At 39.7% G+C, this 23765-nt stretch overlaps 1 protein-coding gene across 1 annotated transcript; it reads left to right on the top strand.

Annotated features, from left to right (window-relative positions):
* Window positions 1-1309: 1309 nt before the first annotated feature.
* gpr39 (G protein-coupled receptor 39) lies at window positions 1310-21590 on the top strand. The gene is made up of 2 exons (XM_026376971.1): window positions 1310-2423; window positions 20522-21590. The coding sequence occupies exons 1-2, from the start codon at window positions 1658-1660 to the stop codon at window positions 21016-21018; spliced, it is 1263 nt and encodes a 420-aa protein (XP_026232756.1). The 5' UTR covers window positions 1310-1657; the 3' UTR covers window positions 21019-21590.
* The last annotated feature ends 2175 nt before the right edge of the window (window positions 21591-23765 follow it).

Raw genomic sequence — 23765 nt, 5'->3', positions numbered from 1 at the left:
TCTTTCTTTTCCTTTTTTTTCATAATGTAGACATACGTTAGGAAGTTCTGTGTAGGCTCACAGATTCCCTTATCTCTTCCTGTAAACAACCAGGCATTAGTTAAGCCCCTTTTGTGTGTGACTCACCCAATGTGGGTTTATTTCAGTCAAAGTCACGAAGGCAATTGCTTACTCATGCGTGCATTCAAAGTGATGTGTAACACACACACGTCCCATGTTATGCACGGTAGATTGAGGCATGTGAACGTCACAGCACACAGTCCATATGAGATCAGAGGGAGAAGTTAAGAGGCTTCATTAACAGTCAATGAACAATCAGCCTTTAATTCTTCTTCATTTTAGACCCTCTCTGTCTTGCTATGTGATGCCACGCAGAGCATATAGGTGTAATTGCCAATATCTGACAATGTTTAATCACAGTGAGAGGGCACTCAAGGTTTTTAATCTAATCAGGTCCAACCTGCATGCGTGTGCTACAGCAGAGACGGATACATGCCTGCTGAAATTCTGAGAACAGGGTATGTGACAAATGGCTACAGTCAGTTTTCTTCTCAGTGTTCACAGGAAACCTAACATTTGTTATCCTTAAAACATCATAAAACCAGTTTATCAGAAGAGCTGCAACAGTATCATTTTGTAGAGCAGTCGTCTTTAAACCCCAGGGTTCCCCCTGGCTACATGTCGAGGTGTCTTTAGAGAAGACATCGAGTCATCTACTGCAGCTGACCAAACAACAACTTCCCCGAGGGGTTAAATAAAGTCTGTCATTATTATTGTTTATCATTATTAAATAGGGGTAGAACTTGTAGGACTGGTTACACAGCTTAGCAGCTCAGCTGTGTCTGGCCTTTTTCAGTCTTGTTCCTGTTTAAACTCTCCTGTTTAAACATGCCACTCCCTGTTCAAAGTCAGATGCCTGCCTTGTCCATGCTGGTCTTCTTTGTCTTTCCAAATGGTTCTCTATGGTTTTAGTTAAGTGGACATTCTCAGCTGGGTGAAGGTCACTTTCAGGATCTGTGACGATCATATCGAAACCACCACCAGTTGCTATTTTCAGTGGGTTTGTTTGTTCACAATCAGGTGTTGTTTCCCCTGTTTATGTTACACAGCTTGCAAACATCATTTATATGCATGTTTCTAATTCCAGTTGTAGCAAAAGTGAACAAAAAGGTTTACGTCAAAGGGAAGAACATGAATCATAGTGATAAGAAGTGTCACCTGCCCCCCCCCCCTCCAACCTGTTAGCAGTGGGAGTAGTGGTAGTGGTTAATATGTAACCGCCCTGCTATGAGGGCAGGGCGGGGAAGTTTGTATGAGTTGAGTGTTGCCTTACACTTTGTTTAGCCTGTGATTGAAGCCGGTCGCCTCTGGACCAGGACTTGTAAGGAGTCTCAGATTGCAGATGATCATGAGAACTGGGAGGAGATGGACCCGGGCTGGAGCCACACACACTGGACTTTAAGGTAAAGACAAAGGACATTTAGAAGATGTGTTTAATGTCACACAAAGAACAAGGCCTGTGAGCTGTTTACTAGGTAGACTGCTCAGTCCTGGATCTGGACTCTTAATCACAGTGACTGCGCCCAGCACAACTGATAAGCTGCAGGTAGGGAAGGAAATCAGTACCTGGAAAATCTGAGCCCATTACTGTGTGGCCATGAATGAGGAAATGGAGACAAGACACCATAAAGACTGGAGGGAACTTGAACCCACGTATCCCGTCAAAGTCTTCATGACGGTGCTGTACAGTCTGATCCTGGTCACAGGGGTCCTGGGGAACTCCATCACCATCAGGGTGACACAGGTGCTGAGGAAGAAGGGCTACCTGCAGAAGAACGTCACGGATCACATGGTGAGCCTGGCGTGCTCCGACCTGCTGGTGCTCTTCATCGGCATGCCGGTGGAGCTCTACTTCGCCATCTGGTACCCTTTCATGTCCACGTCGGGAAACGTGTCCTGCAAGATCTACAACTTCCTGTTTGAGGCGTGCAGCTACGCCACCATCTTCAACATAGCCACGCTCAGCTATGAGCGCTACATAGCCACCTGCAAGCCGTTCCGCTACAAGATGTGGGATGGCAAACGCACCTCCGCCCTCATCGCCTGCGCCTGGGTGGTGTCCCTGCTGGTGGCCCTGCCGCTGCTCATCACCATGGGAGCGCAGGGCCACGTTAGCGTCCGCGCCGACGCCCCCGCCCAGAATCTGACTTTCTGCACCAACCTGAGGGAGTACTGGGTCATGTACAGGGTCAGCATCTTCGTGGCGTTCATCATGTACATGATCGTGGTGATCGGCGTGGCCTTCATGTGCCGAGCCATGATCCGGGTCCTGCGGAAACCCGTGGCTGCCATGGATGAAGGGGCTGTGAATCGTGAAAGCACCAGGGTCAGGACAGCCAGGAAGCAGACCATCATTTTTCTTGGTGAGTAGCAGGCCTGTTAATGTGTTAAAAAGACAACTTGTTCCACTCACAGTGTCTGATCAAAGCTGGGAGCTTTACCTCCACTGAGCTCCAGCTTGTGTTCAACTGGTAGAAAAGTGCTGGTGATCTGTTTATGTACTCTAAAAACACCACCTCGACTCTGTCTCTCAAATGGACATGATAAAGACATGATCCAGGCTACGTTTGCACTGGTATGACCATCCAGATGATTGATTTTAAACACACACTAATGCACACCCTGCTTTTGTTTGGAGCATGTCCAGACTCTGTGCTAATAATCCAGCTTGTGTAGTAACTAATGCTTGTTTAAGTGTTTGCTCATGTTCAGCACTTGCAGATGTCCAGTCAAAATCGTTTGGGGAGGTGGTTCTCCTTTACGGTGTCTATTTTAAAACTCTAAATCCTGAACAACATGATTGGCCCCACAGCTGAATTTCAAATAGAACAAACTACATCGCCGTGCAATCCCCACTAGGACGAAAAAGACAGAGAAATCTGCAGAAGGGAGGGCCTGGAAGCTGTTAACAGATGCTGAAGTGACCAACTGTAGACAAGCTGAAGTGGCAGGAGACAGAACATACAGGAGAACTCCCTGAGTAGCACAGTTATACAGCAAACTGGTCACACACAGTGACCGCATGGATAAACAGTGTTGACAGGAAACAGGACACACAGCAACTGACTAGGAGAAAACGGGAGAAAGAGACAGAAACAGAAATAGAAACATCTCTGGAAAATGTTTTCAATAAAGCCGTTTCACTGTAGCAGCAGATTAAAAGTGGGATTTTGGTTTAACTACTGTTTATTTAGAGCAGCAGTAATCAATATTCTTGATCGTAGCAATGACTTAAATGACTATATGTAACATGAAAAATGTGTGTTGTCAACGCTGTTTCCTAAAATTATGTTCTGGCGCATTAAACTGCTACTGTGGGGACATTTTTGTGGGGAACCTAATGAGCGGCTTTATTATGTTGCAACACATTTTTGAGTAAACAAAGTGCTGGATTTACATTATTAATGGATATTGCCTTTTGCCAGACAATGGTTTGGGCGGGTGATGGTTGTGCAGAGTGAATAACTCGTACAACACAACCACGTTGCCCTCCAGAGTCCCTTCTGTAGTTTGTTGTAACATACAGTACCTGTATTGTGCCACTTCTTCCCTGCATTCCAGAGCGCGCCATCTCCCTGAAAACACACGACCCAACTTGTTTGAATACGGTCAGGGATGATGACATGTTGGGTCAGTCTGACAAATACTTAGAAGGACGTGAATCGTGAATCACTGCATTGGAATTCACTGTGTACTTTTATAGATCAGTCTCAGTACTCGAGGCACTGATGATTGTAGTTTTTGGGGAGAGATTTGGGGGTTTATTTATTTATAACCGTGATCCATTTGTATTGCAGACTGAGAAAACCCCCAACACACCCCTGTGGTCTGATTTACAACTTGTGCGAACTTGAGCATGCAGACATGATACACGTATTTTAGATTCAGTGCGACTTAGGCTTCCCAAGGGTATCACATTTTTATCCCTTTCATCTCTGTGAAATGAGTATTGAACTTTGTTTGCAGCTACAAGAGCTGGTATTAAATGTCTTAAAGTTATTTTTAAATATCATATTTTTAATATTTGTTTCATACTCAACTTTGGAAAACCTTTTTATTCCTTGACAAAATCTACAATATGTGTCGGTTCAGTTGTTGAGGCATTAGCACTGTGGCTGAAACTAAGTCCTCAGGACAAGCGTATACTGTATGAGCCACACTACAAGTGAGAAATTTGATCAGGCTCACAACATCCTGTAGAACTGGGGTGTCCAACCTTGGTCCCTGAGGGCCACAGGCTCATCTTGTTTTTCAACCATTCCTTTACTTAGGGCTTCTGATTGGCTGATCCAGGTAATTCACACTGGCATCCAATTACCAGTCAATTGTATGTACAGTAACTACTCATTTTCTATTTAGTACTGGTCAGTGTGTGAATCAAATTGAGTTTCTGTGCTCGGATGACCTCAGATGGATGGGCATGAAGGGGTCAGCTGAATTACCTCCAGTGCATAAAATAGATTTTATCCATTAGTCACAGTCACTGTGTAGCTTAATTGTATGATAGAACATAATTGTTCCTGTCCTGCTGTGTGAAAGTAATTTTAAACCCACTTACACATATTCGCATTTACTGCTGTTAATCGACAAGCATGGAGACATGGTAATTAACATGATGACGGGGATGATGTTCATGGTGGAAATGGGGAAGAGGATTCAGGGTAGGGACAGTGACTTTGATGTGACGGAGGAACAAGACAGATGATGACTAACAAAGATTGTAATTAATAATTGTAATTAATAGGAAGATGCTTGTAGAGGTGATGGAAATAAATGGTAGGAAGTTGGCAACATGCTAACCATTGCCAGTCAGTGAGTTATGTTAGTTGTTGTTAAGGGGGACAACAGCATCAGCTATGATATCGATATCAAAACCTGTTGTGATGTGCATAACAACAAAGATGACGAGCAGCACAAATGCTAGCCTGTGGAAAACAAACCGTTTCTTTGAAGGTTTGCTGTGTGAGCAAACTCAGAACTGTCACTAGCACCAGAACTAGCATCTAGGTTGCTTTGGTTGAAAAGGGATACACACAGAAAATAGATGGGTTTTGGAAAATAAGGAAGTGGCAGTCTAAGACAACCTTACTATTTTGAATCTAGTGACATGTAACAACAGTGTTCAGTGTGCAATAGTCTCTTATGCAGACAGTTTGCTGAAGGTGTAAATACTAAAACTTTATAGTAAACATTGAAAATAACAATCAGAATGTTATTAGTCGAACAGAACCAGCTGAATCATTATTTGGTGTCCGTATCTAGCCATATTCTAATGACCTATTCGCTGGCCTCCTCTCCAACATTATTGTGTCTATCATAACTACTTCTGAACTCATAACAACTCAGTCCCCACCACCGGACTTCATCATCTTCATAATGGAATATTACATTTTACTGAATATTACTAGGTAGGTCATGACACAGTCTGCTGGCATCAACACTATTCGCTCTCATCCTTATTGACTGTCTGCTTATGCTGCTGCAAGAATGATCCGAGTTTGAATTGGAATTGAATTGTTATTGCCAGTGGCAGACAGAAGAGACCTGCTGCAGAGTTCCTCTCTGGTGCACATTCAAAAACGGTTGTTCATGTTGTAATCACTGATGTCAGTTATCTCTCTCAAGTGGCCACGTTCCTGTCACCGCTCCCCTTTACCTTGAAATAACTTTTAATCCTGGGTGGGCTTGGCGACTATGGAGAGTAATTAAAAGCAGAGAACATCCTTGTTAAGTTGCCCATGCATCACGTCTAGGACAAAAGGTTAATTGCTTTAGATAGTTTTTTTTCTTCAGTCACTGTGAGCCAGCATTTGTGAAATGCATATTAATTCTGTTTTGCTGCCTTCGGCCTTTGGCTTGTGACCTCTGACTTTTGCAGGCCATTTGTGATGGGAACACTTAATGAAGCTGAAGAGATGTGAGATAAAGTGTGGTCAGAGGAAAAAACAAGACACAAGGGATAGCTGTGGTCATTCTTTATTCAATGCTTTTTACTCAAAATGTGTGCAGTCATAATGATGTGCCTTCACCTGCTCAGTATAAAACAATGCACAGAATACTCCAAAGAGATGGATAAGACCAGCTAAATCTTTCAAAGACTGGACACGCAAATTTCTAATCTTTGACAGTCTGGAAGTAGGACACATGACACTGATGACGGTTGGTAATGCCTAGACGTTTTAGCAGTAGACAAACCTGCAAATCCCACAAGTTTTTGTGCCAAAACAAACAGTTATTAACTGAGAGTACTCTATCGCACAAAGCATGTCTGTTGCAGAACAGTGGTTAATCCTCCTCGTTAGCAGCGACTCCCAGTGATTATGTCCTACAGTGTGAGACAGGTCTGTAATGCAGTTGGGGGTATACCTCATTTGTAGAGCGTTTGACTGAGGATCAAGAGTTCTCCAGTTCAAATCTTTTTTTTTTTGTTTGTTGACCAGCTGTTATGCAAGACCTGTGTAGCACCATTTTATATGTGCAGTTGTCCTTATGTGGCTCAATAAAGTTGGTAAAACTCAATGTGGAACTAATGAGTAACTTGAAAAAGTCAAAAGATAAAAGTCTGCAGTCTGAAAAATTGTGTTCATGTGTTTCTCCTCTAGTCGTTTGTATGGAGTGGAAGTTATTAAAATTAGCTTTTTGTGTGCAAATTCAACAGACTTTTTAGACACTGAGCAACTGCAAGTTTTATCTTCGTGCACTGATATAAGGCTTGTCAGTCAATAGAAAATTTAGGGAAACAAAGAAGATCAGTAGCAGCATAAGAAGAATGGAAGGGGAATGCTAACTAACTTTTGAAACCAAACCTGATAAATTGATGCCATCACGTAGTCTTTTTTTCCTTAAAGAGGATTCATCACTTTTTAGGCCTTGCATTGTCTTAACTTGTTCCCATCAGCCACTTTTCTTGTCTGCTGGAGCGAAACCATAGTTCATGAACTATAGTGAGAGCCCAATTTCTGTCAAGGAACCTTTCTCCTTTGGATCGATGGGGCTTATTTATTGTGTTTTGCTACAGATTCCGACTCCCTGTTGGCCAGTCTATTCTGCTTGGTGGCCTCTTTCAAACCCTTTTACTATCAAATAGAAAATAAACCTCTACAAGGAATAACTAAAGATTTCTGGGCAGGTCAATGATTGTGCCTCAGCATTCCACCCCTTTAGACTTCCCTTGTCTCCCAGCATCTACTATGTGATGATTGACAGCTATATAGTTTAGCAATAAGCTCCAGTTCTGTGGCCCCTTAACAGTTAACATAGCTAAAGCAAGTTTTCCTGCAAGTGACAGGCTGCACTCACCAAACCCTAAGGGAGAGTCCTGCAGATGTCCAAGAGGGTGATTGTGTAGCTCCATAGTGTGTGGAAATCAGGTGGGTGGGTGTGCTTACTCATCTGCTTTACAGCACCACCCAGCGCCGTGCAGACTGACGTAGTGCAGCATGCTAGGACTTGGCACTGCCTGCTGGGATGATCTGAGGTCAAATCATATTCTGACAACTTTTTGGCTATACTGGGTCAACAGAACAACTTATGATGTTGTTATATAAGTTGCTGCCATAATTCACCAATATTCAGTCCAACTGTTCTTGCCTAATATGCTGTTTGGTGATCAAGAGGTAATGCACAGTAGAGCTTTTTCACTGATAATAGCGTCCTGCCCTCAATGGGAACAACGAGGATGACAGCAGTAATGCAGAAGCGAACATAGATTTACCGGCTGCAAAAGAGAGAGGAAATGCACATGTTAAGTAATACTTCTCATTAGTTCTGCTTCTTTGAGCAGCCTTTCCACACATTTCTAACCTTTTTTTCAACCTTTTTATGCCTTTAAACATCATTGTCATACTATGAATACTATGAAAATATTAACAAGAAACTTAAATGTTTAAAAATGTGTGAATATGATGTGGTGTTACTTACTGGTGGTAAGATTTACCTTCCAGTATATATATTCTGTGGGATTATTACTACATGTGATTCATATAGCCTTTATAATTATACAAATATTGACTAGTGCAGCTTTATAATTTTAGGTCACTTAAGCTTTTGGCTATTGCACTTGGCGGTTAACAAATAATATTTATTGTTTGTCTCATTGCATTTCTAAGTTTATATATCAGTAGGTCAGTGATTAATGTTATGTCAGCGTTTCACTGATGAGGTTCAAATTGAAATGTACCTCCAGAAACAATTTGAGTAGAGATTTCTGTTTGAGAAGAGAGGTGTTGTCACTGGGATAAAGCATGTGAGCATGTGGTTGTAGCATTCAAATCAGTGATTATTAAATGTATTAAAAATTATTTTCATGATCAGATTAATTTAAATGACTGCAGTTAAATCATCTTAGTGTAGTTCAAGACAATCCCAATACAAAGACTTTAGGGTTGATGCTGTACATCACAGTGGTGTTTTGAGCTAACAGGCTCACTATAAAAATGTATTGGTTGTGTTAAATGTTCCACAAGTTAGCTGAGCATGTGTCTGTGTTTCCATAGCTAAAGAAGCCACTGGCTTTTGCACAAAATATAAAGTAATGCAACACTGTGCTTTCACAAGAGTCAGTGATGAAACATTAAGGTGAGAATCTAAAATAATTTCAAGACTTTAGGTCCAAACCAGATCTGAACCCTTTATTTGGGACTCTTTCACTGCACACCTGAAGCTGGAAATAGCTTTATTCCCTAACAGGCATAAGAGTGACCAGGTGATGATGGAGGAGCTTTTTAATGTCCTTTGGGACACAGCACATCAAGAACTTTTGCCTCAATCAAAACAAACTGGCACGTTTTATCATGTTCACTCCTAAAAAGCAATTAAAAGCAGGAGATGAGAGCAGAGGCTGTGCCCTGGAAGATGACTGATGAATCACAGCAAGACATCACTGTTGCTAAAAAACAGATTTTCCCCATTGCTGTAATTTGTCCTCTGTAGCCGAAATGTCTACATGATGAATTATTATGCTGCTAAACTATAATTACACACACACACACACACACACACACACACACACACACACACACACACACACACACACACACACACACACACGTGTGTATGTATACAGTATATATAATATGTGTATATATAGAGAAATTTGATATGATCTGATTTGATTCTTTATTGACTCCCTGCAGGGAATTATCTCTCAGCTCTGCAGTAAGTCTTGGTGAGCAGAAGTTAAAGGTAAAATTGTAGCAGTTTTTAAGGTCTCAAAACCCACTGCACACTACCTGCCTAGCGGCAAAGCTAGCAACTAGCTGTTGAAAGTAATAAAGCCTTTATCAACTGAAGAGCTGGACAAATTCCCTCAGGGAAATAGCCTCAGGATTATTCTTGGCTGGTAGCAGTGCACTCCTGGAGTCTCTGATAGCCCCTGATATTTCAGTGTACAAGAGTTGCAACTGTCTTTATCTTGTATTTTAATACAAATATTTTATTCTATTTGGTACTCCGAGGCCTTTTAAAAACAGCTTGTTCATACTGCGTTTATTTTCAAACTTGCGTTTCTTGTGCGTACTTCACAAGAAGTTAGACAGAGATAACAAGATGGACATATGGTGTTTCTTAATCCAGTGATATAAGTGTGCACACTATTGTAGAGGCAGAGAATTTGAATGTGGGTTTCTGAATACATTTTTGGAAATAAATGTGATGTGGTTTTTAATTATCTTAATAGCTAAATCCTGAATGGCTCCCTGGTGGTCCATGAAGAAATTGCAGGTAGTTCCTGACCACCAGTCTTTAATTCTCCTGTAATGTGATATTCTTACCAATTCTGCAGAGTTTATGTATAAAAAGGATTCAAAATATTAGTGGTCCACGTCTCCCTGATGGTCTCTGACCATGTATTTCAGAATGTAGTTTCACAGTGGTAATAACTATGTAAAAAAAAAAAAAAAAAAAAACTTTTTCATTAATTATTTGTCAATAATCAAATTCATGCATATATGCAAAATGTAGAAAACCCAAGGTGAGTTTCCGTTTTTAGCATAGTGTCTATCCATCATTGGTAGCCTGTGATTTCCTTATTTTGAAATCCGTCCCTAACGAGGTGCGGATTGTTCCACAGCCTTTCATTGTACTAATTGTTAAGAAGAAAACCACATCTCCCCACATCCCACAGCAGCGGTCCTCAGTTTGCTGGTGGTTCCTAGGCTGCTGTAATAGTTCACTTTTACAAGCAGTGCTTTTATTGTGAAGGTCAGATAATAATAATAATAATAACAATATAATAATTTAAAAGGTGAAGGTTATACTTTGACTTCTAGTCTGTATCTTTCATCCTTCTGTGTAGGAGTAATTTAAATTTGATGTATATATTCCCACTACACCCCATTCCCAGTCCAGTAGTTTCTGTGCTGTAAACAAGTAACACTGCACTGGAACAATAAACAATAAAGAAAAGAAGACTCTTCCATAAAGTCACTTGGTGGCTGCCAAGTTGTTATTTCACAGTGGATTGATGTTCAGCTGGCTCTTTGTTCCTGTGCTCAGCCAATAAATGAAGTATTGTTATGACACCTAAATTTAATCAGGGTAAAACCAACATCTGCTTCAGTCTGGACTCCTCCAGCATTAGTGGGATTGATGCAGGCTTGAGTGTGATTTGGTGCTGCAAGCACACTAGTGCGGCACTTTTCTATTTGAATCCATGGAAAACAATCACATTCTGCAAAATGTTATTCAGGGCTCAAGTACTTCCTGTTCGTCTTCGTCTCGGTCTCAGGTCTTGCTCTGAGAATATTTTGCATCTCCTCTCTGTGGTTTAAAATGGATTGCTATATTTTTCAAGCATTATAAACCACATTTTCTTAATGTCATCTTGATGAATTGTATGTGTTACATGTCAGTACACTTAAATTAGTTCAAGGTGGCGCAAACTAAGATTAAGGTTTATATCTGCAAGTGAAAATGTGTCAAATAGAGCAAAAAATTCAAACTTTATGAATGTATTTCATGAATATCTGAAACAAGTGGGGAAGAGTTAGAGGTACTGGTTTTAATCTCAGCCAGAGGCTGAGCTGAACACAGACACAAACTCAGACAAACGTTACACCTGTACAGCTGGCATATTGACTGGGCTGTTATGTATTGCTGTATTGCTGCAGGACATATGGATACGTTTATGCTGAATAATTCATACCCAGTAGCATCATAACATTTTCGCACACACACATCCACATAGCATCACTGCATAATCACCATTTGTGAGCATTATACGGGGCAAACCGTGAGCCCTGAACTGCCAGACCTTTACATCAGCTCAGGACACGTGGGAGTACAAAGTACAAAGTGTGTTACCATCAGCATGTCATTATCAACAATGTTGTTGATAATGATCTAAGACTAACATATTTGACCTCACTGTTAACTTCAAGAGCCACACTCAAGTAGAGATGCAGATCTTGTATCCTCTTTACATCTAATTATCGCTGCATTATGGTGCTCAGCACCATATTGAGAGCTCATACACAACAGATGTTTCAGACCTGCTCTGCAGGCAGGAAATATTACCACATCATCTGCATACATAAAAACAGATTAATTATGACATTATGAAAACATCGCCACCAGCTGTTTTACAAGCATTTAACTGGATCAACAAACAAAACAACACTGGAAAAAAAAAATACATGTATCCCTTCCTGACTAACTCCTTTAATTAGATCAGTCGTCTGCATGTTCTGAAAGCCAAACAGAGAAATTAGAATTTTAAGCTGATTTGAATTTTACTTGCACTTTAGCAACCAATTTTTCTTTAAAACATGTTGATGGCAACTAAGAAACACATGAACATGGTGGAATGCAGTTCAGTCAGACAGTTGGTAACTAGAACCAGTGTGATGAGTGACACTATTTGCTTTGAAAAATGTCTCCCATAACATAGCACAGTGACAAATGTTTTTTTCAGATAGCCCCAACTATTAATAATTACAGTGGAATGTTTCATAATAGACTACGATTGTCTTCCAAACTACGTGTGATGTCACAACATCATTCTTGAATGTAAATGTCTTTAAGATGAGCTCAGAGAAACATTCCTCATTCTGCAAATTAGTGTGAAAACGTCCTCCTGGTGTTCATCTCTGCATGTCTGCATGTCTATATAGCAAACATTCAAGTTAAGAAACAAGTGGGTGAAGACTTTTGCTTGCTACCTATGGTTCTAGTGTGAAGGTACATGAATTTTCATGAAACTTTCCTCTGCCCTCCTAATATTAAAATATATCTCTGCTTTTAGCTGAAAAACTCTAAATGACGTCATCAGGTTGACTTTTCCAGATATGGTTTCTCGTACTACGGAGGCTGGAGTATTGGTCAATGTGCTCCTCAAGAACTCCTCCAGGGGACATCGTCTCCCCAAACTGAAACAACATGAAGCCTGTTGAAAAGTTTAATAATTAAAAGAAATCTCTCTTTTCCTCTGGTTTCCGTATTGCTTTAGTTTAAACTCCTCATGCTGGCTCTGATCTTGTAGTTTAAGTTGATTTGAAATAAGTTGAGATGACATATCAACTCAAATTCGATGTTGTTTTCTCCAAGCTGCTCTAATGGGAATAATGTAATTTTCCAATCTAATTTAGGGAATTTAAGTCAAACAGACAAACAATAAAATACATACAGTACACACATCATTCAAATGTCAAACTGAAGACATTGATTTACTGTGCACATACAGAATTAGACCAGAGCTCTGCTTAAGACATCGTATGTGCATATTCAATAACCTCCTGCCCAGGTTTCCAAGATACAAAACAAGAATCTGCAGAACCGCTTCATCTATCAATCCATGTGTCTGCGAGAAAATCTCTTCTAAAATGATTAGATTAGATTCATTATGAATAATATTCCCCAGTGAAATAATTCAAGTGGTTTAATAACTGGCACTCATCTCATAGCCTTAAAATTAATTCGTTTACACTCTTCCTGGATTTCAGCCCAACGTTACACTCACTTCTTTCCCCATTTACCTTGCAAGCAGACATCGCTCTATTTGTGCATGACACTTATAAGAAAATACAGTAAATACATCTTCCTAGACTGATGCTTTCAGTCATAAGATTTTATAAATTCTATGTATGCGTTATAGGATAGTGGGAAGAAACCTTAATTGACCCTCTTTCAAAAACTATTTGCAATCCTTCTTCGTGGTTTAATTAAACCTTCCATGTATCCTGTGGGTGTTTGCTATGAAGGACATTGTGCCAGAAATATTTAAGAATTGTGATACAGTGTTTGACTAGTTGAAATTAAAGATGTTTTTCTGTGATTTATGTCTACCTGGTTGTAATGTCCATCATCTGAAAACCCACAAGCTCATTATTATGCAATTAATATGACAGAATTCCAGTCAACAGAAAAGCTCCTTTACACTGTGTGTGGGTGACATTGATCCACAGTGCCTCTGTCTACTCTCTCCTGATATAGTGTGTGAGTTCAAGGGGTATTTGTATTCACTGTCTCAGGCTTTGATAATGTTTGCATACATCAGTCTGCTTATTATCCACAGTGTCTGCAACTTCATCCCGAATCTGATGAGGAAATCTAACCACATCAATAAGCGCTTGACTATTTACTCATCATTGTGTTCTGCACGACACTGATTTTCTTAATTTTGCTTTCCTTCACTAGTGCAGCAGTAGTCAACACATTTATTCACTCTCTAATTTTAACAGATTACCAAGTAGTATCATGCATGACAAGTGAAACTGACAAAGAGAATTAAAAGGGTGTCGAACAAATAAAAAAATATGATTGAATCAATATTGTTTGTTAAATAATCAATATCAAGTGTGCATATGTCACCTGGATATCTCACACCTGGTGTGTGACATCACTGGCAGCTGGTAAGCTAATGCTAACAATGTTAACTCAAAATGAACACAATAAAGTCTCTAACTGATGTTAAATGCGATGCAGTAAGGCTGAGGCCGAGACATTAGGCGTCAACAGAGTTGAGGCGAGTCACACCAGGCAACAAGAACTGGAGGCAAAGTCCAAAAAAAGCCCAGTTTGATAACAGTGAAGCAATCTGAACACGTGCCAAGGCTAGGTCCAACAATCCAGGCTGGAGAGAAGGGGTAAAACAACTTGGAAAGAAGACAAGGACGGCTCTAAAGTGCAAAAGATCAGGCAAAAAAACCTGGAACTGGAAGACAGAACTGAGACAGAAATCGTGATGAGAAGAGACGTGCGCCCAAATATGAAGGAAATATCATGAAGTTCACACACTTCAGGCAAATGTCACTTTAGCTTGCTGGCTAATACACCGCTATCAGAAAGTTAGCGTCAACTGGCTACTTTTAAAGTGTAGTTTTGTTGCAAGTGCTGTCAGTTATAAATGTTAAAGATTTGGCTCTCAGTTTTGTTTTAAGTACGTATGTATCGGTGTGGCGTGCAGGAAGAGGGTGGAGAGTGGACTGATTTTGAGGCTCATGCTAGCGCTAACCTTACTTAACAACAACACCTCTTACCTCTCATACATTTTGTCAGTTTCAGGCAAGTGAATGGGAGCTATAAAGTCTAAATTAGACTGCATTGACAATTTAAAGTAAGCATTCTATCATGGAAATGCATATTTAGCTTTGCATTTTGAGGAGTAATCAGTTCATTTCAGCGGTTCATGTTACAGTTGATATCCCACTCATACATCCCAACATCAACAGCTTCTGAGGGTGAATCAATTTCATAATCATGCAGAAAACAAGCGAAGCTCATTCCTATAACTTTCTCTGCACCGTGAATATCTGAATAATTTTATCAGCCACTTATCTTCTCCTTAATTAACACTTTTCATTTTGGCACTTTTATAGATTTCACAAATGTTTCAATTCAATATGCAATCAAGACGGTCATAAAGCAATTGTGGCTACTTCAGTCATGCGGTGTGATACTGGAGGAAATATTTCACTTCTCTTGATTATTCAGTTTGAATCTACGAAGGCATTTCCAATCATGGAAATGAAGGGCATTAGCCATGTGGTGATGCCCTCTATTTCAAAAGTTTCTCACTGAGTTATGAAAGATATTTAGCATTTTCAAAAGGCCTTCTCAGCATTTGTATGCAGGTTGGTGCTGCCTATAGCATACTGTAGCAGTGCAGGTGTGTATATGTGGTCTTCTAAAGTGAGGGAGTCAAATCAGCTGCAACAGCTGCAAAGTGATCATTTTGTAGTCTCTGCTTGGGCTGATGAATATTCCAGGGTGACATTTTCAGACTGGATCCAGGCAGGAGTGTTTGGGCGGTGTTGGTGGTCAAGACGTTTCAGTCTGAAATCACATTTGCATGCCTGATTCCAAGAAAGCTTCAAATACTGGTTATTAAAAAAAAAAAAAAAAGCTTTACCTTTTATTAAGGATTTGCCAGTAAAACCTCAAAACATTTGTTTCACAAATCTCCCAAAACTCCAGGTCCAGGCTCCAGGCTAGAAGACTATTGTAGTCATTTGACTCAGTCTCATACTCAGGTGTTGGCATGAATGTAACTTAAATGTATTATTTATTAGTAACTAAATAACTGTTCATTGTGTGACAAAACAAGAACATATACATCTTACAGTATATCCTTGTGCAGACATGACTTCCATTTTGAAAGATGATAGATCTATCACAAAAGAGTATGAGAACCACATATGGATTAAAGTGAAGAGAGAGAGAGACTTTAGTAATCGCAGCCTCAAAAGTGACTGTTATTATGTGAAAAGCTACTATTTAGTATGAAACTAAAAAGTATTACCATTGTAATGCTGAATGACATACTGCATCGGTTTCCTCTATTCATTCTGCATTTAAAGGTACCTTCAAGTATGGGGGTAGCGGACTTCAGTAAAAGATCTTTAACTTCCATGTCTGCAGGTGACACTGAGAACTTAAACACTCATGAAGACTTCTTAAGTCTCTTTTTAGCATGTCAACAATGTAAATCATGTTTACTTGAAATAATGGCTCTGTGTACAACACCAGGGGCACTGAGAGGCTCAATGTCTCCAATTACAGCCAAGACAGACAATTAATTATTCCAGTAATCTGGTTGAATTGCTTTCTAATTAGCAGTCAGTTATATTTTCCCATGGCACAGGGACGGTGAGGCTTGCTGGCTTGCGTCTGTGACACACACACATGCGCTTGATGTGACTGTCAGCTTAGATTGCATCTTGGGGCCATGTGCATTTAGCATGACAAAAGCGGAAATAGTAATAATAACAATAAAGATTTATCAATATATGAGTGCTTAACACATGCCCGAGAGTAGAGAGAAGATATCCTCTTTGACAGCTGCGTGCACTCAAATTTACAAGGGATGTTACTGACCTGTGCTGACTCAGTGGCAATTTTCCAGATGATCACCTGGATTGTGATCAACGAGGCGACGTGACAGGTGGAACCATGCTAAAAAGAAATCAGTCTTAAAGACAGATGATATTACAGTTTCATACATGATCTGTTGCCTTGGATCACCAACAATAAAAGCAGCCAACCATTAATAAGCTGCATCATCTGTCTAACGGATAGTTTTAGGGGCCCATTAATTTTCTCTTTTTTACTTTGTACATTTTTTAATGTCAGAACACCTACCAAAGTGTGCCATCCTTCTAGTTTCTATTGAAATTAGATCAGTGAAGTGTGTGTGTGTGTCAGTGTCATTTATAATGGTGGCCAGTTTCCATGAAATGGCCTTAAAAGAAAAGTGGACTTTTTCAAATCTGCCATTTTTCATCAATAGGGATCAGGACAGTGATAATCTACTGTGGAAGTGCAGGACAAAAATCACCTGGAACCTGGAACAATTAACTGATCTAAAAATTGACTATAAAGTAATCAGCAACATATTTGCTTTTCATATTTATCATTCAAACAAAACAGCCAAACATTTGCTCTTTGCTTGGTTGGTGCAAATATCTTTGGGTTTTAGAGCGCTGATTGAAAAAAACAAAACTAAAACCATTTGTAAGTAGCCATTTTGGGGTTATGGAAATGTAGATTACCAGAAACTTATCTGGAATCCTGAGCATTTATGGCAGTACCAGGGTGGGACTAGATGGGTCACCAGAATTATCTTATCCCTGTCACAAAAAATCACGTTTCTTTTCTTCACCTTGTTTTCCCCATTCCTCCTCTTACTTGTCCCTGGTGCCCCAGTTACCATAGAAACCAAACAGCGCAAGTAACATTGGTGAAGATTCTCAGTTACCCAGGTGATGTTATCTCAAATTTGGTGTTCAGTTGCAATTGGACTTGCTATAAGTTGTTAAAGATGTTTCTTAGAAGTCCAAACTGTGCAGAGCGGTGGAGTCAGGTTCTGATTTTAAGCAGGTGCAGCAGTAAAAGCAATGACTTTTACTCAGTGTTCATTTCTGAAATATCACAAGTTAAAAATAAAATATAATGCACATTTAAAAACCATCAACCTTGAGTGACTGCGCTTCTGTCGTGCGAGCTTGTGAGTCAGCCTCCCACATCGTAACAGAACGGTAAAGGTGCATGGGACATCACATCCAGATTCAGAAGTCTTCAATTAAAGCATCCCTGTTTGTCCAGGCAGTGGCATTTCTAAATGCCGTTGCAATGTGATGATGTGTCCTTTTTCCATGTCTCATCAGTGCTGTCTGAAGGCTATTTAAATGTTTGTATGAATAAGAAAAAGTTCAATTTTAACATAAGTTATTTTTCTGCATAAGCCTTTTACACACCTTTTACTGGTAACCCTGACAGGCTGAGTCCAACAGGGCGTGATGTGTGCCTCAGAAGCCCTTTTTTTTATTAGATGTTCAATAATAATTTAATGGTTAATACTCATTTCCTCAGCTCTAACTGCCCCTGAAAAACCATGAAAGCATATAAAGCATTTAATGAAAAACATCATGCATTTTGACTTTGAATAGCCTCTATAAACATACTCCATACTTCATGAAATACCTAACAGAGAAGTCATTTAGAAAAAGAGTTGGCGAGATGTTTTCAGGCGCAGCAAACTGGTCAGATTTCACCAAGTCACAGTTAGGATGCTAAATAACATCCTAAAAATGACCTCCCTTTAGACCCACTGATGAAATATAATGAGTTGTTGTGTAATTACACAAAATGCTAAACGAGTCAAAAACTCAGGATGCAACTGGCTGACCCATAAGTGTTTGGGTATTTGGAAAAGGTCATGAAGAGAATACATTTACAGACACATTAAATTATCAGTGTGCTTTTAATTATGTATCAGAAAATGAAAAATGAAGCAGGGCAACACTGATTAAAGTTTTTTTTTTTAAACAGCCTCTTCCTTTGCCTTTGCCTGTTCATTTCTTTTCTGTCTCTCTTGAGGTTTTATGTATAACAATTGTGTATGTAGGAGCAGGTTTTCCTTAACCTCTTGTTTGCACTGCTTAAAAACCACTGAGCAAAAACTAGATCCTGCTAAGCAACAGCATGCATCACTCAGGAAACAGGGCTGATCTTTCCAACTAGCACTCAAGTCACTTCAGCGGGTTGTTGGGCTCTGGTCCCACTTTGAAACTGTATTTGCACATTTTGAGAGCTGTAAATTGGTGGAAATGGGAGCCTAGGTAGAGTAAAAAGAAAGACTGTTCCATACAACCATGTTGCACACACGCACAGTGGGGCTATGAATTAAATAATGTTAGTATAATAGCATGCACACAATGATTAGCTAAGGTGCGAGAGTTTAGTGTTTTTGTTGTATTTGTATATACTGTAGTCTCTATTCGAGTGTAAACCACATTTGGATAAATAAAAAAACAGAAGTCAGAGCATTATTAATTTAACATACGGGCATCATGAATCTTCCAAATAACAAGGCAGTTTTTAAGCATCTCATTTAAAACCCCAAATGTCATTGTTGCATTGCTGAGAAGAATTTAGACGATTCCTAAAATGTATCATCTGAGGAGCATGAATGTCTTATGTTTTATGATGGTAGATGTTAGGTTGAAATGTTTCGCTACTTGGATGCCATGATTCAACTTTTATTTAGATCTTGATATTTCAGTCTGGACTGAAGTGGTGACTGACACCAAAGAACCAGTCTGTTTGTATGTTTTGGTCAATTATTACATGTTCAAAATATCTACCTAACTTGTGTCTGCAGATGTGGTCACTAAGAAATATCCACTGTTTTTCAGGATGAAAAGAATTTTTTTAGTAACAAAATAGCTAGTTGATGTTCACACCTTCTCATATTTGATGCACTTAATTTACTCCAGAAGGTGTAAAAAGCCCAGTCCAAGTTGCTAAAACCCTCAATTTTGCACATAAATACTGAGGAAATGTCCTTGTGATGTAAACTACAACCCTGAACTTGTTCTCTTTGAAAAACTAACTTGGACACGAACTGCAGTGATCTAAGCTCGCTGACATTTGAAAACAGTGAACGGAAATACCCAGACCAGAATCGATATGCAGGTACCTCTCACTAGTAGATGTATCTTATCTACTGTACATGTAAACAAAAGACCAACTGGGACTGTATGTGATTAAACTGTAGTTGCCTCTTTGTAATAAGTAAGCTTGTTCTTCTCTTTTATTAAATGACACTGGGATAAATCATTCCCCCACTCTGTCGTCTTGGACAGAGTATTGTAAATAAAATTGTTGATATCTGCGTTCCTCAGCAGGAAGTGATGTCTCAAACCGGATCATTTTTTGACTGTTGAAAGGCTGTTTGGTTACAACGTAATTCCCATCAAAAACACTGCAGGGAAATGTATAAACACCAGATTAGAGAAGAGGATGCATTAGTCCTTAAAAGAGGATGACTCAGACTTGACAAATGAGATCTGTTAACAGGCCGGTTTAGAGAAACCATCCTGTGTCCTGTAGGTCAGTGCACTTTTGTAAATCAGTGGTAAAAATGTGTATCCAGAGGTACATGCAGCAGGCGCTGTGTGTTTTTTTTATTCTGGTCATTTTTAGAGCAGCTGTACAGTTAGTACTTAGATCTCAATGGGAGGAATTAAAATAAACAAGTATGATAAGCCTGCATTTAGTCATGTCCATTTGTCTGCTTCCCTCTTCCAACTTAAAGAGTGATGTTCTGTTGAAAAAAGAGAGTAGTCTAATGTCAAAAGAAGAGAACAAACTGGTGTCATTGTGCAGGAAGTGCCAGGGTTCACACAACACCTTACAAACACCTGATGCCCAGTGGAAGAAGAGATAGGGACTGATACTTGGCAAGAAGACAAACCGGTGCCAGTTTCTGGTGATTTGACAAAAGCAGTAGTATGAATTAACACTGAAATTATATTTACTCTTTACTATAGTGTCATTTGACTTCTTCCAATATGGATTACAATAAGATGTAATGTTACCTTTCTCCTCCAGTCTTTATACTAAGTTAAGCTACTGAGTTGCTGGCTGTAGCTCATAGAGCAACCAAGCGCCAGTGATGGCTGCCATAAATTTCACAAAATATATGATATATTAATTTCATGTTTTGTGTTTGACTTTCCCTCAGTTCTCATTGTGGCGTCCTTGATGGTGTGCTGGCTTCCCAACCAGATTCGCCGTCTTATGATGGCAGCCGTTCCCAAGTCCCTCTGGACTACTTCCTACTTCCGGAGCTACATCACCCTTCACCCCATAGCTGATACCTTCTTCTACCTCAGCTCTGTCCTCAATCCATTCCTTTATAACCTGTCCTCCAAGCAGTTCAGGGAGGTATTTGTCCAGGTGCTGCGGTGCCGCCTCACCATCGAACACGTCAACAAGCGAACCTTGAAGAGCCCCACTGCTGCTTCTGGTCGCTCCCTCCGACCCCTGCTCTTAAAGTCACTGCGTCGGAGCACGATGAACCACCACAGCCATGCCCAGGAGAACACTCCTTCCAATGATGCAGCCTTTCAGGAGCAAAGTGACTCAGGAGTGGCTTCAAATACTGAAACAACACAGAGCTCGACAGAACAGTCACATTCAGGTCTCAAAGCAAAGACGGATGAACAAACAGAGAATTAAAAATAACATCATATTTAACGCAGCACAGTAAACTGTAAAAACTGCTCAACACATCCTGACAATATAGATTTCTCCACATGTTGTAACGTCGACTGACATCATGTTACTGTCGGGCAGTTTACATATTAGACACTAAGGAGCCACAACACAACCTCCTTTAAAGTCCTTCACATTAAATGTCAAAATAAGTTGTTTATTTATCCTCTCTATAGCTCACTGTTGATGATGTACATAGATTACTCATGATACAGTAATACACGTACAGGGAAAAACTGTGAACAAGCTTCTTTTCAGATAATGGGCAATATTACTGGCTTGTGCTGCCAGTGATAGCATTCAATAGCTTTCTATTTTTTTTGTGGTAACCAAGTTGTTGCAAAAGCAAAATTCAGCTTAAACAATTTATACACATGAAGCTGCTAAGAGATATTTCCACGCTATAGTTTTATAATATGTAATGAACTGTCTAAACAGTTGCTTTTTTGCCGCTGACACAATATTAAAACCTGTAAAGTCCATGTAAACAAGCTTTTAAGGATCTAAGATAATAAACGTGAAGTCTATCAACACTGTGTTATGTACATTTACTTCCTAAATAGTGTCTCATTCGCTGTTGCTTAACTCACCTACTTAGGGGCAGTGGAGAGTGGGCATTGCTGCCCGAACGAGGAGAACATCCTTGAGCCAGACGACCTTCCAATTAATGTACAACACAGTGACTCATACTATTATTTTACATGCCACAAGCAGCCCTGTGATTACTCCTCATTAATGTTTGCTTGCTTTATCTGCTTCTACTTCTGTCTGTCATTGTGCACCCACACCCTCTGGTTTTGCAAAGGTCATCTATGCAATGTCATTTAATGTTGCCATGTTTTAACCTGGCACCTGCGCTATCTAACCATCTGCTCAACATTAACACGCTGCTAGTGTAATGTTTGCATTCTTCACTTTGGTTGACTTTGTCATGCTTTTGCTTGTTATGTATTTCCTGTCATCGTTTTTTTTAAAGCACACCAGTGGACAGAGGTCAGCACGGGAAAAATATCTTGATGCTTATTATTGGCAGTTGTCAGAACACATAGTGCATTACAGCTGTATGCATTTGGAGCTGTGTAGGCACAAAGCACTGCATGCTGACCCCTGTCCATCACAGCATTTCCACTGATGCTGCATACTTATTATATATTATTTTAATGTCACAACAATTATAAATTAACCTTTCGACTAACACTGGCACATTTCTAGTGATAATAATGTTTAATGTTCATTGTCCTTGTAAAATAAAAGAAAATTTAAAAAAGTAACATCTTTATGAGTTAGGTTTAGACACCAAAAAACTTAGTGAGGTTTAGGGAAACCTCATTTGGGTCAGAGCTTTGTCGGTACAACAGTAATGACAGCAATGACAGTACGGTTTGGGAGTGAGTCTGATGTTTTGCTGAACAATAGACGGACCTGATGTAGAACACCACCTTCCTCCCTGTGCAGGCTAATTAGGTTTTTAGCATGACATTATCAGGTCACATGACGAGCAGTGACTGTCCTGACCATACAGTCTACAGTCCTGATGTTCTGCTTTTTGTTTTTTGTGCTGTTTTTTTTTTTTTTTTTGCAGATCTCAGACAAAGAAGACAAACTTGTGGATGGAACTGAGCGAGAGATGATGTATTAGACAAAACACTGAACACTGAGCTTTTTCTTGAAACTAATCAAGTGCTTCACCTTGAGCTCCTACTTTAAAGAAAATTGGTATTGATTGTGTAACTGCTGGTTGTCACAACAGTGTAAAATATATGCTACCTACCCTGAGTCAAAAGACTTCTCTTATATGCCTTTTAATTTCTGACCTGTGCATGGAAACGCAAATTTGCTTAGTCAAAATCTTTTGGATCACAATCCAGACTTAGGAGAGATTGCTAGGAGAGAAAATATGAAACACATGTCCCAAATTGTGTGAATTTCTCCACTTATCTTTGCCTCCGTTCACCACCGTGATGACAGACAACCGTAAACAGGGTGGGAGTACAACCTGTTATACAGTTTGTTGACGTCTGTTCCACCATGGAGATGTTTTCTCTTAAAATAAGCCTTTAATAAATACCCAAAAGAACACAAGGTTCAGCTTTCAATGTTGCATAGTGCAGTGGTCCCCAACCTTTTTTGCGCCACGGACCGGTTTAATGTCAGACAATCTTTTCACGGACCGGCCTTTAAGGTGTGGCGGATAAATACAACAAAATAAATGATACGACTGGCATAAAAACTGGTATTTTCTAAATATATAGGGGTTTTCTATCAAAAGGAGATTTTTGCTGATCAAAATGAAGTAGCGAAGCAGTTTTCAAGGCTTCATTGTCCCCATGGAGAGCCGGTCACCATATATTATGCAGAGCAGGTTACCTTGAGATGAATTCTGTTATAATTTTAGCATTATACAAATAAAATTTATGTAAATCATCACTTTATGATCGTAGACTCTCTGAAAGCTCCTTCTGGCAAAGCATTGCTCACAAAAGCAAATTCTTCATGTGAAGAGCAAACTCAAAAAGTTTGAGTGTTTTTTGTAAGTCAAAGTAGCTCTAGTCCACACCTCAATTTTTGTAACAAGACTCCAGGTATACCTGTAGCCTGTACCTGACACCAGTTAAGGTTTTGTGATGTCATTATTCCAAGGGTTCACAAACTTTTACCATTTTTTATGGTTTTTATGGTTGTTCTCAATAAAGACATAAAAGATCAGATTT

This window comes from Anabas testudineus, chromosome 21 (genome assembly GCF_900324465.2).
Source record: "Anabas testudineus chromosome 21, fAnaTes1.2, whole genome shotgun sequence".
Taxonomy (NCBI): Eukaryota; Metazoa; Chordata; class Actinopteri; order Anabantiformes; family Anabantidae; genus Anabas; species Anabas testudineus.
The sequence above is the reverse complement of the archived record's forward strand: the minus strand, read 5'-3'. Positions and strand labels throughout refer to the sequence as shown.